Consider the following 14,962-nt stretch of genomic DNA (forward strand, 5'->3'; position numbering starts at 1 on the left):
AGTCTTGGAAAAAATAAGAATAATAAAATGCATACACAATATATATATAAGCCTATATAAAAAATAAAATAGAAAAAATAATTATATACATTCTGGAGTGCCACAATTTCCTCCCTGCACTGTTTATCCATACAAACAAACAACTACAACAAAATCAATTTCTTTCCCTCCCCGGCCAGTGTAGGAATTTAATCCAGTGGATTTGAACAGATGTGTGTGCATAAGCCTTAATTACCTTAAATCACCAAAAATCACGTGCTGGTCCATATACATTTTCACAAGTGCCTTAAAATCACCTTGACTAGTTTGAGATCCACTGCAGCAGCACATGGACTGAGACAGCATCCCTCTGTGTTCTGGCATCCTGGCATGCGCAGCTTCCGCTCTCATCCAATAGCAGGCTGGAGGCGCGCTGGGCTGCGGGGCGACGCGGTGCTTCTGATGCAGGTCTGTGGGTTTGACGAAGGATTTAACGCATTCTTCCGGTAAGTTTGCTGCTCATATGATGATATGTGAAGCTTTGAGGGTTTCTGGTGAGAATACGATCTGTCTGTGACCTTCAAGAGTTTATTCTGCGTGCTAAAGTCCGGATGAAGGTGTTCCGCGCAGTTTGGGAATATACCGCAATGCAGAAGAACAGGGTGGACGAGTCCGGTCATAGTTAATGTCATCCCTTTAATAAAAAAAAATGCATAATGAAATTAGAATACATATTACAGGTATTATTTAAAAATAATAATACATTAGTGTGAATTCATACAAATTACATGATATAAGGTAGGCTATTTTTAACATACCGATACATTTGTAAATTGTTATGCTGAAAGAAGCTGTGATGCGAGTTAATTATATGATATTTACTTGCCTAAAGTTGAAACGGGACAGAAGTTAGTCCTCGGTTTCCTGGCAACAAAAAGGATAGAGATTGTAATGACAGTATTGTGTCGGGGGGTGGCGCTAAAGAGTTATCACCAATGACGCAGTTATTACCACAAAACACTAAATATGTTATGATCACACCAAACTCGAATTATAATATTTAAAAAACAAAAGAGGAAAAGGACAGTGAAATCCAGCTATTTTTATTGCTCTCTTAAATTAAAATTAAATTATTCCAGTGTGTTTGAAGATCATTCAGATCTGTTAGATTTAGTATGAGTTTACAGTAGACATGCAGTGACCTAAATCCGAGTGTGCAGGACAAGAGCAGACAGCAGATCAGAGGATGCAATGAGATTATACGAGATTGGTGAAAATACCATGCATAGAAGTGGACCCCATGTGCATAACTTCTAAAAACAATTATTTAGAGAGATGGATGGCCAAACATGTTCTATAGATGCATGATAATTTGACATATCTTAGGTGGCAGATAAAAATGTCCTTGCTCACCCTCTGCAAGCATGTAGCCTATACAAGTGCAGTGGCAGCAAATAAGAAACATGCTGCAGCATGATTGCATGTAGCAACTGTGTATGTGTTTATGCTAAAATTCAGATTTACCTTTCCTTTATGTGTTACATCTGCAGTCATGACTGAACTTGTGGGTGTAAACATGCATGTCTACATATGTGCATCTGTGTGTGTGTGTGAGTGAGAGAGAAGGTATGGATTGCTGATTCACTTTTAATATGGGTAGGATGCAATAAATTGTTAATGTTTCCATTTTAGACACAGTCTGCTATGGTCTGCACATCAGAGTGAGACAATGCAGCTTTCAGTAGCTTTCAACACACTGCAGCTATACAGCATTTCACCCACACAAGTTCTTTCTGTTTTTCTCTTTCTCAGGCTTGGTTTTTAACTGTCAGATCAAGATGGTGACCCCAGCCATGCTTCTGTGTGTGCTCTCTTACTTCTTCTTATTGGCCGGTGAGGAACTGAATGTGTGTGTGTGTGTGGCTAAATTTTAGTTACAAAATTATTCCAAATTATTCCAACATTTTAGCTGAATTCCTATTGTCCAGATATTAAAAAATTATATTAAATATAGTAGACAATGTTTTTTTAACTCTAAAAATTAGAGTTTGGGTTAGGATACTTCCACATACAAACATACAAAATTATGTTGACATTTTTTTTTTCACTGTTTGTTTCAGTGTACTACTCTCCCTCAGGCCATGCAAGATGTAGATGAAGTTGTTTATTCATTGAAGCAGATTTGGAGAAATTTAGCAATACATTACTTGCTCAGCAATGGATCCTCTGCAGTGAATGGGTGCCGTCAGAATGAGAGTCCAAACAGCTGATAAAAACATCACAATAATCTATAACACGACATTCAAATAATACCTTGTGAAGTGAAAAGCTGCATGTTTGTAATAAATAGATCCATCATTAAGCCATTTTTTAAATTCAAATTGTCGCTTCCGACTAAAATATGAGTCCTCTATCTATAATATTGGTTTATCCGGTGAAAAAGTTGTCTCGTCTGAATCAGGAGAGAAATAAGCACAGATCAAGTGAAAACAGTCCTAAACAATTCTAAACAAACATGTTGGTGGATTTTGATGTGAGAGGACAACGGAGAAAGCATTATTATGGATTACGGACTTGGCCAGAAGCAATGGTTTAAATTTAAAATGCTGTAATGATGGATTTGTTTCTTACAAACACAGCTTTTTGCTTCAGAAGACATTAATTGATGTACTGAAATTGGATTACTTGTGAATTATTGTGATGCTTTTATCAGCTGTTTGCAGTCTCATTCTGACGGCACCCATTCACTACAGAGGATGCATTGGTGAGCAAGTGATATAATGCTACATTTCTCCAAATCTGTTCTGATAAACAAACAAATCTTAACTTCTACATCTCGGGAAGCCTGAGGGTTGGTAATATTAAGCGACTTTTCATTTTTGGCTGAACTATTCCTTTAAATTATGTATTTTTATTTGTATGACTAAATTTATTTAATACCAAATGTAAAAAAAATTCTGCTAAAACAAACGATACAAAGTGCTGTCCAAGTAAATTAAAGTTGTTCTGAAATGTTTTGTTTTTGTTTTGTTTTTTCAGCTGCAATTAAACCCAGGATATTTGAACCCAGAATTTTTGACAGTAAGACTTTAACTTTTACCTACAAGTAAATACGTGAAATGAAGTATTGATGTTCTTCACCTCAGTATATTTTACCACAATTGAATTGTTGGGTTGTTTTTTGTATATTGAATATAATGCTGGCTCATCTCATGTCATGTCCATCAGAGGAGGCCACAGGCTTTGGGCCCATATTTGAGGAGGAGCCCTTGGACACAGTGTATGCGGAGGATTCACCAGAGAACAAAATCTCCATGAACTGCAGGGCACGGGCCAATCCTCCAGCCATTATCAAGTACATTTGTTTTCACTTCTGATCCTACACTTTGTTTGTCATTACCTCTGGGAATTGCAGGGAGGTGTTTACTAGATTGTTTGCACTTGCAAGAAGAATCTTTGAGAAAATCAGTCAGAAGGCCATTAATAAAACACTGTATTTCACAGATGGTGGTTAAACAACTGGGAAATTAAACTGATGGAACAGCCTGATGTGCACTTTAGCCTGGTGGGAGGAAACCTGGTCATCACCAACCCAGACAAGGGCAAGCATGCTGGGAAATATGTGTGCGTGGCTAAGAACGTGTATGGCACTGTCATCAGCAAAGAGGCTACCGTCAAATTTGGATGTATGTGACAGATACAGTAGGCTTTCTTATGTTTGTAAAGAATATAAACTGTTTCCAGATGTTTGTTTCGTCATATTCTCTCCTCAGTTTTTTTTTGTTGCTCTTTTTCTGGCTGTAGACCTCAACCAGTTCCCTACAGATGAGAGAGAGCCGGTGCATGTTAAGGAAGGACAGGGAGCGGTTCTGCTGTGTTCTCCTCCCTCTCGCTATCCAAGTAAGATGCGATCACTTTCGTTTTTAAATCTTTGATTAGCAGTGCCATAGTACACACACGCAACCTTTTTTGTGCCACCATGATAAAAAGCAGAGCGAGAGAGAGAGAGAAAAAAACGTTTGTCTCAAATAAAGATTTACTTACGGTTAAGATTTTGGATACAATTTTACATTAAATAAAAAAGTAAAATGTACATTAAAATGCAATAAGTAATCATATAAATGTAAATCATTTCAAAAAATATAACTTTTTGACATAATATTCAATAAAGTGAGTAAATCTAAATAAAAATGGTCAGTTTCTAGAGTTACTCTTAAAAATCTGATTCAGATTTAATAATTTAATAATAATAATAACACCACCATATTTAATAAAGAATATTTGAGATATAATTAGTGTTAACCCTTTAACGCTAACATTATGTATCTATATTAGTTAACATGAACTAACAAGCAAAAATTAACAAACGCATTTATTAATCTTCATGTTAATTTTAGCATTTACTAATACATTATTCAAATCAAAAGTTGTATCTGTTGATATTATTTAATGAACCTGAGCTAACTTGAACTAACAATGCACAGTTGTATTTTGATTAACTAATGTTAATAAAGATTAATAAATACTATACTACTAATAAATACACTTGCATTTTCCATTGTTATATAATGTTAGTCAATGCATTTAACCAATGTTAACTAATTAAACCTTATTGTAAAGTGTTACCAAATTACTTTAACAACATACACAAATACCATACTCTCAGGGAAAAAAGGTACAAAGCATGTCATTGGGGCGGTATCTTTTCAAAAGGTCCAAATATGTACCTTTAAGGTACTAAAAGGTATCGTCCCAATGACAGCTTTTGTACCTTTTTTTTTTTTTGAGAGTGCATTATACCTAACAATCATAGAGGTGATTTATGCACACGTCCACTTTCCTTCCAGCAACTGAAATCTCATTTCTGTCAGTTGTTTTGTTTGTCTCTCAGGTGAGGTGTTGTTCCGCTGGATCTACAACGACTTCCCCAACTTCATCATCCCAGACCAGAGGCGTTTCGTGTCTCAGACCACTGGGAATATGTACATCGCTAAAGTCGAGGCATCTGATGTTGGGAATTATTCTTGCTTTGTGTCAAGCCCCACCATCGGCAAGAGTGTTTTCAGCATGCCGATTCCTCTGATTCCACAAATAGAGAGTGAGTGCTGTCACATTACCCACAATGCCAAGATCTGTCTTCATAATTGCCTTACTGAGACCACTGTTGTTTTTAAAGGTTAATTAATGATCTCTGCCCTTCACACAGAGGAGGTGAAGCGCTATCCTGCTGATATCCGTGTGAAATTCCCCAAGACTTATGCTTTGGTGCATCAGAACATCACTCTGGAGTGCTTTGCCCTTGGAAAGTGAGTCGACAAATGCAGATCCATATAATCTGCATGCTACTCATACCATTATGATACCATGGTACTTTCATATACAGTATAAAATACAGTTGCACTGAAGGAATGCAGTATTCATTTGCCATGGTCTTAACAGGCTACCTTGAAGTATTTCAAAGAATATGTTGTTATAATCATGGTACATGTCTAATAAACATAGTAATACGACTTTGTTAGTAAATCATAATTGATTTGTTCTTGACTTATTTTTGTTTGACTTATTTTTGTTTGTTTTTAACCATATGAATTCAATGTTTACCTTTCAGTCCGCTGCCACACATCCGCTGGAGGAAGTTAGACGCTGATCTCCCGCCCAACTATGAGGTCAGCATGAATGGAGCTTTACTGCACCTGATTAACGTTCAGTACGAGGATGAAGGGAGCTACGAGTGTGAGACGCTCAACGTTAAAGGGATGGACTGGTATCGACAGTGGCTCTATGTGGAAGGTAAAACAAACTCAAAGTTTAAAAGACAGACACTGGTTTAGTTCTGTTTATATATGGCTTATAATAACTAATAAGAAAAAGTATATTATATTATATTATATATTATCAGGGGTTCAATATGTTTCTCATAAGAACACCTGGAGATTTGGTTTGGACCCATTAAATATAACTAGTGATAATAATATTATTGCACTTTATTTTACTTTCTTTTTTTTTTTTATAAAATAATAAACAAAAAATAAAGTGTGATAATACTATTATATTTAAAAATAAAAAAGGGAGTTTATAATTTTATAATAAGTTAAAATAAGTTTATAATTATTTGGTAGTAAACTTAAAAATTAAATGCTATGCTAAAACTAAAATATGAATTTTGATCATTTTCAAACTTCAAATCAGCAAGCTTTTATTTTATATTATATGCGATCGGTAAAAATGTTTTGTTTTATTTTATGAAAGAAATCTCTTATATGCTCACCTAGGCGGCATTTATTTGATAAAAAATACTGTAAAAACAGTAAAACAGTTTTTTTAAATGAATATATTTTAAATTTGAATTATTCTTCTGATGGTAAAGCTGAATTTTCAGCAGCCATTACTCCGTTGTTATTTTTAGTGTCCCACGATCCATCAGAAATGATTCTAATATGCTGATTTGGTGCTCAATAAACATTTCTTATCATCATTATCAATGTTGAAAACAGTTAAGCTGTTTCAAATGTTTGTGGGAACTGTGATCCATTTTTTTATAGGATCCTCTGATGAATGGAACGTTCAAAAGAACAGTATTTATTTTATCTTTTGTTACATTATATATCTTTACTGTCACTTTTGATCCATTTAATGCATCCTTACTGAATAAAAATATGAATTTCTTTATTTAAAAAAAATAGCTGTATCCAAAATCAAACACTTCCCTACTATATAGTATGCAAAAAACAGTATACTAATAGAGTAGTAGTGACAGTAACAACATGGCGGACGTAGTTCATGTTCATACTGTATAGAACGTCTTAGACAGTATTGGATTTCAAACGCAGCGATTGTGTCTGTGTGATTGTGTCCTCAGGTGCTCCAGAGTGGGCAGAGCACATCAATGACACGGAGAAAGATGTTGGAAGTGAACTCACTCTCAGATGTGTTGCTGTGGGGAAACCTTTACCATGGATTCGCTGGCTGAAGGACGGCTATTCGGTTAATACTGTTTTATTTGTTGAGGAAAACCCATATGAGAGAACCTCAGATTGTTTCATATCAAGTAATCATGTGTGTTTTGCTGCATTCTTCCTCTTTTTTAGTACGGCAAAGGGGAGCTGAAGTTCTCCAGTCTCACGTTTGAGGATTCGGGGATGTATCAGTGTATTGCTGAGAATGAATGGGGCACCATCTATGCCAGCGCCGAGCTTCGCGTCGTCTGTGAGCTTTTAATAGCGTCTTTACGCTTTTAAGTATAGCTTACATAGTAAAAAAAGAACTGGAAGTGTCTTCAAAAAAGGTACATAATTATTAGAAGGTTGAGTGTCTCCAAATGTCTCTTCACAGCCTGTGCGCCAACATTCATTTATAATCCAGTGAAGAAGGTTCTGCTCGGGGCTGAAAACGGACGTGTGGTTATAGAGTGCAAACCCCGTGCTGCTCCTAAACCCAAGTTCATCTGGAAACGAGGCTCAGAGCTGCTGACCAACTCTTCAAGGTTAGTCAGTCGATCCTAAACGCTTGCATTTACTTACAGGTGAACCATAATGTTGTGGCAGAGACAGAAGCTTAGCTACAGTTATCTTCATCCGCTTCTCTCTTCGTCCTTATTTTTTAGGATGTTAATTTGGGATGATGGAAGTCTGGAGATTCTGAACTTGTCAAAAAGTGACGAGGGCTCGTACACATGCTATGCAGAGAATGACCGCGGCAAATCCAACAGCACAGGGACCCTCACTATCACCGGTCAGACAAAATTCACATTTCGTCACCTATAACGATTGTCAGTTTAGACAATAGCAATTATTTTATTTTATTTTATACCAGTTTAGACAATACCAACTTATTTTATTTAAAATTATTTATGCCAGTTTAGACAATACTATCTTTTTAGTTTATTTTAGTTTATTTAGGTCAGTTTAACTTTAGACAATACCAGCTTTGTTTTTTTTTGTTTTTAATAATTTATGCCAGTTCAGACAATACCATCTTATTTTATTTTATTTTATTTTATTTCATTTTATTTTATTCAAGTTTAGACAATACCAACTTATTTTATTTTATTTAAAATTATTTATGCCAGTTTAGACAATATCAACTTTGTTTTATTTTGTTTTAAATTATTTATGACAGTTCAGACAATACAACCTTTGTATTATTTTACTTTATTTTATTTATGCCAGTTTAGTCAATACCAGCTTTGTTTTATTTTGTTTTAAATTATTTATAACAGTTCAGACAACACCACCTTTGTATTATTTTGTTTTATTTATACCAGTTTAGACAAGTCAAGTCAAGTCAAGTCAAGTCTGCTTTATTGTCAATTCTTCCACATGTACAGCACATACACACAGAGAATTGAAATTGCGTTACTCTCAGACCCTTGGTGCATACAGATAACACTAACAGTAGAACATAAATACAGATAGATACAGATTAAATATAAAATACAACTATACAAATAAGCTAAAATATAAAAAAATATATAAAGCAGCACAAGGCACATGGCAGATAGAGTGCAAACCAGTGAAGTAAATAACAGTGCAGATATAATGATTTGTAGTGCAAAAAGAGCTTGGCCCAGTGTGTGTGTGTGTATTTGGGAGGGGGGAGTGGGAGAGTCCGTCAGAGGGTCAGAGTTCAGTGGTGCGTGGGGCAAAAGGGGAGGGGGGCATGGTCGAGAGGGAGTTCAGCTTCCTGACAGCCTGATGGATGAAGCTGTCCTTCAGTCTGCGGGTCCTGGCCTGGAGACTCCGCAGTCTCCTCCCTGATAGCAGCAGACTGAAGAAGTTGTGTGTCGGGTGGGTGGGATCACCTGCAATGCAGAGGGTGTGTATTTGGGAGGGGGGAGTGGGAGAGTCCGTTAGAGGGTCAGAGTTCAGTGGTGCGTGGGGCAAAAGAGGGGAGGGGGGGCAAGGTCGGGAGGGAGTTCAGCTTCCTGACAGCTTGATGGATGAAGCTGTCCTTCAGTCTGCTGGTCCTGGCCTGGAGACTCCGCAGTCTCCTCCCTGATGGCAGCAGACTGAAGAAGCTGTGTGTCGGGTGGGTGGGATCACCTGCAATGCAGAGGGCTTTTCGGGTGAGACGGGTATTGTAAATGTCCTGGAGGGAGGGGAGAGAGGCACCAACGATCTTCTCAGCTGCTCTCACTATGCGTTGAAGTGTCTTGCGGCAGGACGCGTTGCAGGCGCCATACCACACAGTGATGCAGCTGGTCAGGATGCTCTCGATGGTGCCTCTGTAGAAGGTGAACATGATGGGGGCCGGGGCTCTGGCTCTTCTCAGTTTGCGGAGGAAGTAGAGACGCTGCTGTGCTTTCTTGGCCAGACAATACCAACTTTTTATTTTATTTTATTAATGTATAATAATTAATAGAAATATGTCCACTGAAGTGTAGCTATTTAATTTTATTTGACCATAATTGATTCATTAAGTACAGCTAAAATGAATTTACATTATCTTGTAAATACAATTATTAATGGGCTGAATAGTGCATATGGGTAATTTTAATTATTGACTTTTTTTATCAACATCAACAAATTTCAGATTAAAATTGATATGAATTTGTGTGTATGTGTGTTTATCGTAGATTTTGTAATGGGTCTTTTTCATTTTTTATAGATATTCCTTGTAACCTCTCAGTAAAAATGAGGTAATATGAGGTATATGCATTTGTGTCCGTTTCATTTTCTCAGAGGCCACCAAAATCACCGTGGCTCCATCAGACACTGGGGCGGTTGTAGGAGACACCACGATTCTCCAGTGCTCTGCATCGTTCGACCCCAGCCTGGACATCACCTTCATCTGGACTGTTGATTCCTACGTCATCCACTTCTACACAGACTTCGAACACTACGAGCTGCTCATGGTGAGCAGAGGCAGGAATCTCAGGCCTGCTGTTCTCAGGAAGACAAGTCATTTCATTATATGTGTGTGTTTTTGCAGGGTCTCGAGAACAGCGGAGACCTGCTGATCAAGAACATTCAGGTGAGGCACGCAGGACGCTATTCCTGCACAGCTCAGACTATAGTGGACAACGCCACCGCAGAAGCTGATGTTTCTGTCAAAGGTTGGTGATTTGAACCCTGTGGGACCTAGCTTATTAAAATGATGTGCATATAATCAAAAACCTGAACATAACTGTATTGAAAACAAAGCAGTGATGTTTAGTTTATTTGTATTGATTTCGCTTCAGGTTTGCCTGGTCCTCCAGGAGGCGTCCGTGTGAGAGAGATTGGAGACATGTCAGTAAAACTACAATGGAGTCTGGGAACAGACCACGGTAGTTCTCTTATCCAACATGTTGTACAAACACGAGACTTTTATGCCCTGGATCCTGAGGACTGGAAAACCGCATCCACCTGTGAGTCTACTAGAGGGAGACAAAACACATATTTTAAGCATTTCCATTTTTTTTTTGTTTTTTTTTGGACAACTGGTCTGAAAAATATTACAGAATGAATGTTTTTTTGTACAAATTTTTGTTGTATTTTAGAATATAATTAACTGAATTAGATTTGACTTTTCCTGTCACATTTGGGAGTATGATCTTATGAAGAATATAGTTATTTTCCCAGCTCCTGTGTTTTTGGACGGATCTACGGAGTCGTCCACCGTCGTTGACCTTTACCCCTGGATGCATTATTATTTTATTTTATTCCTGGAACCTTATATTAATGTCTCTATTTTCATTTATTTTTTATAATTTTATTTTATAATATTACTAGGACCTTATTTTATTGCCCTTGTTTTAATTAATCCTTAATTTTATTTTATTTTATTAATGTGTGTTTATTTAATTTTATTACTGGAACCTTATTTTATTGTCTTTGTTGTAATTCATCCTTTATTTTATTGTGTTTATTTATATTTTAATTTATTTTATTTTATTACTGGAACCTTAGTGTAATACTCTTATTTAATTAATAATTTATAACTTTATTTTACTTTATTATTGGAACCCTTTATTTTATGTTATTTGATTTGCTCTTAACTGAGTTAAAGCATCTTTTGACACGTGTAATATCTCTCTCAGCGCCGACTGAAGCTCCGTTAGATGTCTACGCCCGCCAGGTCACCTCTACAGAAGCTTTGGTCTGGTGGTTACCGGTCTACCAGGCGCCGCCAAACTGGGTCGACGGATACCAGGTGAGTCCTAAATGGAATAGTAGGGAATAATAATGAATTTTAATCCTCATGTCTCTTCATTTGGTGTCCAGATTCGTTACTGGAGGAAGTACGATGATAATGAGGCTGCTGCCTCTCGAGTTATTGTGCACAGAACAATGAACCAAACACGCCTGGAGAACATGCGACCTGACTCCCACTACCTCATAGAGGTACGAGCGTTCAACGGAGCTGGGCTCGGGCCACCCAGCGAGCATTGTGAAATGTTCACCAGGAGACCACGTAAGAGATTACTCTACATCACTCTTATACAGATCTTACATTTGAAACAAGAGGCTCGAGGAGCTTAAATGGACTGATAATATATGTGTATTATCTTTCCAGCCCCAAGTCGCCTATTGAGGGTCTACAAATATGTCAGCTTCAATCGCAAATGGCTCTATCTGTATTGGGATCACATCTATAACTACTGGAATGAGTCCTATGTGGAGGGATACAAGGTGAGTCAGTTGTATTTTACTTTGTATTCTGTTGACAAAAGACTTGAGAGACACATTCATTAATGGCTTGTTAATCTTAATCTTAAAGTTTATTTATGATTTTTTTAAATATCCTTTTTTATTTTATTTTATTATTGGAACCTTTTTAATGCCTTTATTTTAATTCATCCTTATGCTATATATTATTTTATTATTTATGCTATTTTTATTTAATATTATTTTATTACTATTTAATTTAATTTAATTTTAATATCCTTATTTTAATTGATCATTTATGTATTTATTTAATTATTTTGTGTGTGTGTGGGATTGTGTGTGTGTGTGTGTGTGTGCATTGATGTTTTGGAAATATGTATAACCATTTAGATTTTTCTCCTCTCAGATTTTGTTCCGGAAGGAAGGAGAGCGTTATGGGAAGCTTTACACCACAGGCAGGCACTACATCGACTTTCCCATGCCAGAGACGGGCGATTACGTCATAGAGGTGCGAGCCCGCTGTGAGGGAGGTGATGGACCCATATCACAGATCAGAGTACAAGGTGCATACGGTCTTTTATTAATCATTCATCATTTTCCTACCCTAATCATGTTGATGATAATGACAAAATGGTATCTGAAGTTCTGCATAATTTAAAGTAAATGTTCACTATAAGAATTGAAAATACCTTTCACATATTCATAGATGCATAGATGCAGTTCCACAGATGGTATTCCTGCTGATCTTTCTCTTTGTTTTGTATTATGTTTAGGTAAAGCCTCTCTTGGCCCGGAGTCTCTCAGCGTTGCCGCTGTCTTGGTGCTGGCACTGGGCTGGATGAATTTAGGCCTGTAGGCAAAAACAAGGCTGTCAACACTTTGGCGAAATCCACTTTTAAGAAACAATCTTAATATAGTTTGAGTGCATTTCCTTAAAGGGGTGGTTTTAATGGTGCACATGAAGTTTGTTTGGGAGTGTAGAATATAAAAACTTTGTTTGTATTTACCCTCTTGGTTTGCCTTACAAAATACTCACAATCAACTAATGAAATGGTATTGTAAAATAAATATATGGTAGCAGGATAAGGTGAATTTTTTGATGACTTTCCAGTCAGTTATTCAGAAATAAGACATATTTATTTAGTTATTTAATACAGAACATGTTTTGCTAGTCATTTTTTCCATGTCAACACCTGCACTACATTATCACATATAGACATGTTTGAACGTCAGAGTTTGTTTATACACTTGGTTGTCCACACATATTTCATTTCCATTTGACAATGTTTACACATCTATTTTTGTGACTGTGTTTGATTTTAAAATGTCTTTGTCTTTCCTTCTATCTTAGTATTCTTAGTATTTTGCTACAAGTTTGCATTGCTATTTTCATTTGTATATTAGTAAACATCGAAAACATCACCAAACAAAGTGCTTCTCAGTTTGTCTTCCTATACCAAGTTTTACATGTCAGAAAGTTTGAAACTACCAGTTAGAGTAAATTTAAAATCCTGCTATTAAAGTTTTTACCTAAAATCAACAAATGTTTGAATCATGTTGATATAGAAATAGCATGAATTTAAAAGAGTACAGTGTCAAATGTTATTTGTTAAAGTTTATAAGCTAAGTTTATTTTAAAAAATGCGCAAAATAATTACATTTTAGGGTACATTTGCAAGCTGCTGTATATGGACTACAACCGATGTCACATGCGTCAAGCAAATAAACTCACGTCCTTGTGGTAGTTGTAGTTCGTATTTAGCTATTTGTTAGCAAGGTAGGTTTTGAGAATTCACGTTTGGGGAATGAATGTGTGTAAATTATTTTGCACAAATACGTTAACTGGCTTCAATTTAGTTATATCCATTCGCGATATTAATTATTTTAATAAACATCCTCTAGTGGCCATCAGTGGTTAAACCGGCTGTTGGAAGACGCCATAAACACAGCGTGGCGCACGTGCCTTGTTTGCCTCCTCTTTTCAGATAAATGTGGTAAAACTGGACAAACAATCACGACTGTTAAGTCCATAAAAACAACTCTGCGTTGGAAGAGAAACGAGTGAGTTTTTTTTTTGCTCATCTCACGTTCCTTTTGAAAAAGGTGTAAAAACATGCTAATTGTTGAACATCTAAATTGCTGCCATCCAACAATAGACGCGTTGGTCTTGATGTTCGTATTCATCCAGTAGATGTCAGCATAGCGTTAACTCAAGAACAATAGCAGAACAATGAATCCTATTCTCATGTAGGCATTTTGTTCACTTTATTCATAGTATGCAATTACATTAATAACTTTTAAGGTACTATCATATTTGTGATATAATATGCTTAGATATACATAGAATATACAGTATCATTAGTATATAAAAATAATTGTGCATGTGCAATGTGTGCATACAATGTACACTGTAAACGCATGGGACACATCTTCCTCGTTCCTCATTGGCTGATGCATATATTTGACTTCTCATTAGTTGTGGGTGAGAAACCACTAATTAACATTATCATTAGGGCTTAATGAAGCATCACTGTCACTTAGGGATGGGCTATACCCCTTATTTTATTTTCGATACGATACCGATATTTTTCAAGGCAGTATCGTCGATACCGATTCGATACTTCTGCACTAAACTTTGAAATTATGAAATGTATGAAATTATTAAATTACTAAGAATAAAGTGGGTAATGAAAACCACTTAACTTTATGTTTAAAACGCATTTTAACCCTCATTTAAATAATCAATCATTTTTATTATTATTTTTTTGTTGGGAAAAGTGTGTGAAAAATTTTATTTTATGGTCAGTCACAATTGTAACCGGTGGGATAATGTATATACTGAATTAACATATTTCTGCAGTCTTAAAAATTGTTATATATCTTAGCCCAGCTGTTTTAAACTGTTTGATCACATTCTAGGGTTACTATTATGCATAAAAAACCCTTTGAACATTGATAGGAATACTGAGATCAAATACAAAAAAATACAACCATCAACGTATTTCAAAATTGTTACTTTTTTGTAACATATATCATCACATTTTTATATTAGTGCTACCAGTATTACAACATTAATATTCTAACTTATTTGTAACATTTGAACTTTTGATTTAGTGCAAAATTTTGTACTGCCATTAGGGACTGCCAGTGAATGGCTGTTGCATGCATAAAATGCAATCTTTACATGATCAATATTATCTTTCAACGTTCAATTTAAATAATTGTAATTGCACAAACTATGTAGGCTACAATTTCAATTTGTTTATTGTGAAATAACTCAAACATTTATGTTTTGTTTTCTGTCCTCTGATAAGCATTGTTCAGGGCTGCCATTCCCAAAAGCTTTAATGCTTTCTTATGATACTTTTGGGAAACGCAGCCCTGTTTGAATGCAC

At 36.0% G+C, this 14,962-nt stretch overlaps 1 protein-coding gene across 1 annotated transcript; it reads left to right on the top strand.

Moving 5' to 3' along the window:
- The first annotated feature begins 322 nt into the window (after positions 1 to 322).
- LOC107587175 (contactin-1-like) lies at positions 323 to 13,027 on the top strand. Its single transcript, XM_016274843.1, has 22 exons — positions 323 to 485; positions 1,792 to 1,872; positions 3,019 to 3,060; positions 3,208 to 3,334; positions 3,484 to 3,665; positions 3,784 to 3,879; positions 4,871 to 5,077; positions 5,186 to 5,285; positions 5,588 to 5,769; positions 6,839 to 6,963; positions 7,068 to 7,185; positions 7,312 to 7,462; positions 7,583 to 7,710; positions 9,660 to 9,832; positions 9,910 to 10,033; positions 10,160 to 10,327; positions 10,542 to 10,642; positions 10,969 to 11,112; positions 11,184 to 11,373; positions 11,476 to 11,591; positions 11,974 to 12,130; positions 12,341 to 13,027. Exons 2-22 carry the CDS (start codon positions 1,818 to 1,820, stop codon positions 12,421 to 12,423), a joined length of 2,769 nt encoding a protein of 922 aa, XP_016130329.1. The 5' UTR covers positions 323 to 485; positions 1,792 to 1,817; the 3' UTR covers positions 12,424 to 13,027.
- The last annotated feature ends 1,935 nt before the right edge of the window (positions 13,028 to 14,962 follow it).

The sequence above is a fragment of the Sinocyclocheilus grahami genome, unplaced genomic scaffold, assembly GCF_001515645.1.
Source record: "Sinocyclocheilus grahami isolate Dianchi unplaced genomic scaffold, SAMN03320097.WGS_v1.1 scaffold90.1, whole genome shotgun sequence".
NCBI lineage: Eukaryota > Metazoa > Chordata > Actinopteri > Cypriniformes > Cyprinidae > Sinocyclocheilus > Sinocyclocheilus grahami.

Excerpts from the sequence above, each read along its gene's own strand:
- LOC107587175 (XM_016274843.1), top strand. The coding sequence starts at position 1,818 with ATGGTGACCCCAGCCATGCTTCTGTGTGTGCTCTCTTACTTCTTCTTA. Across the intron at positions 3,335-3,483 it reads AATCCTCCAGCCATTATCAA|ATGGTGGTTAAACAACTGGG; the intron begins GTACATTTGTTT and ends TGTATTTCACAG. Across the intron at positions 5,286-5,587 it reads GAGTGCTTTGCCCTTGGAAA|TCCGCTGCCACACATCCGCT; the intron begins GTGAGTCGACAA and ends TTTACCTTTCAG.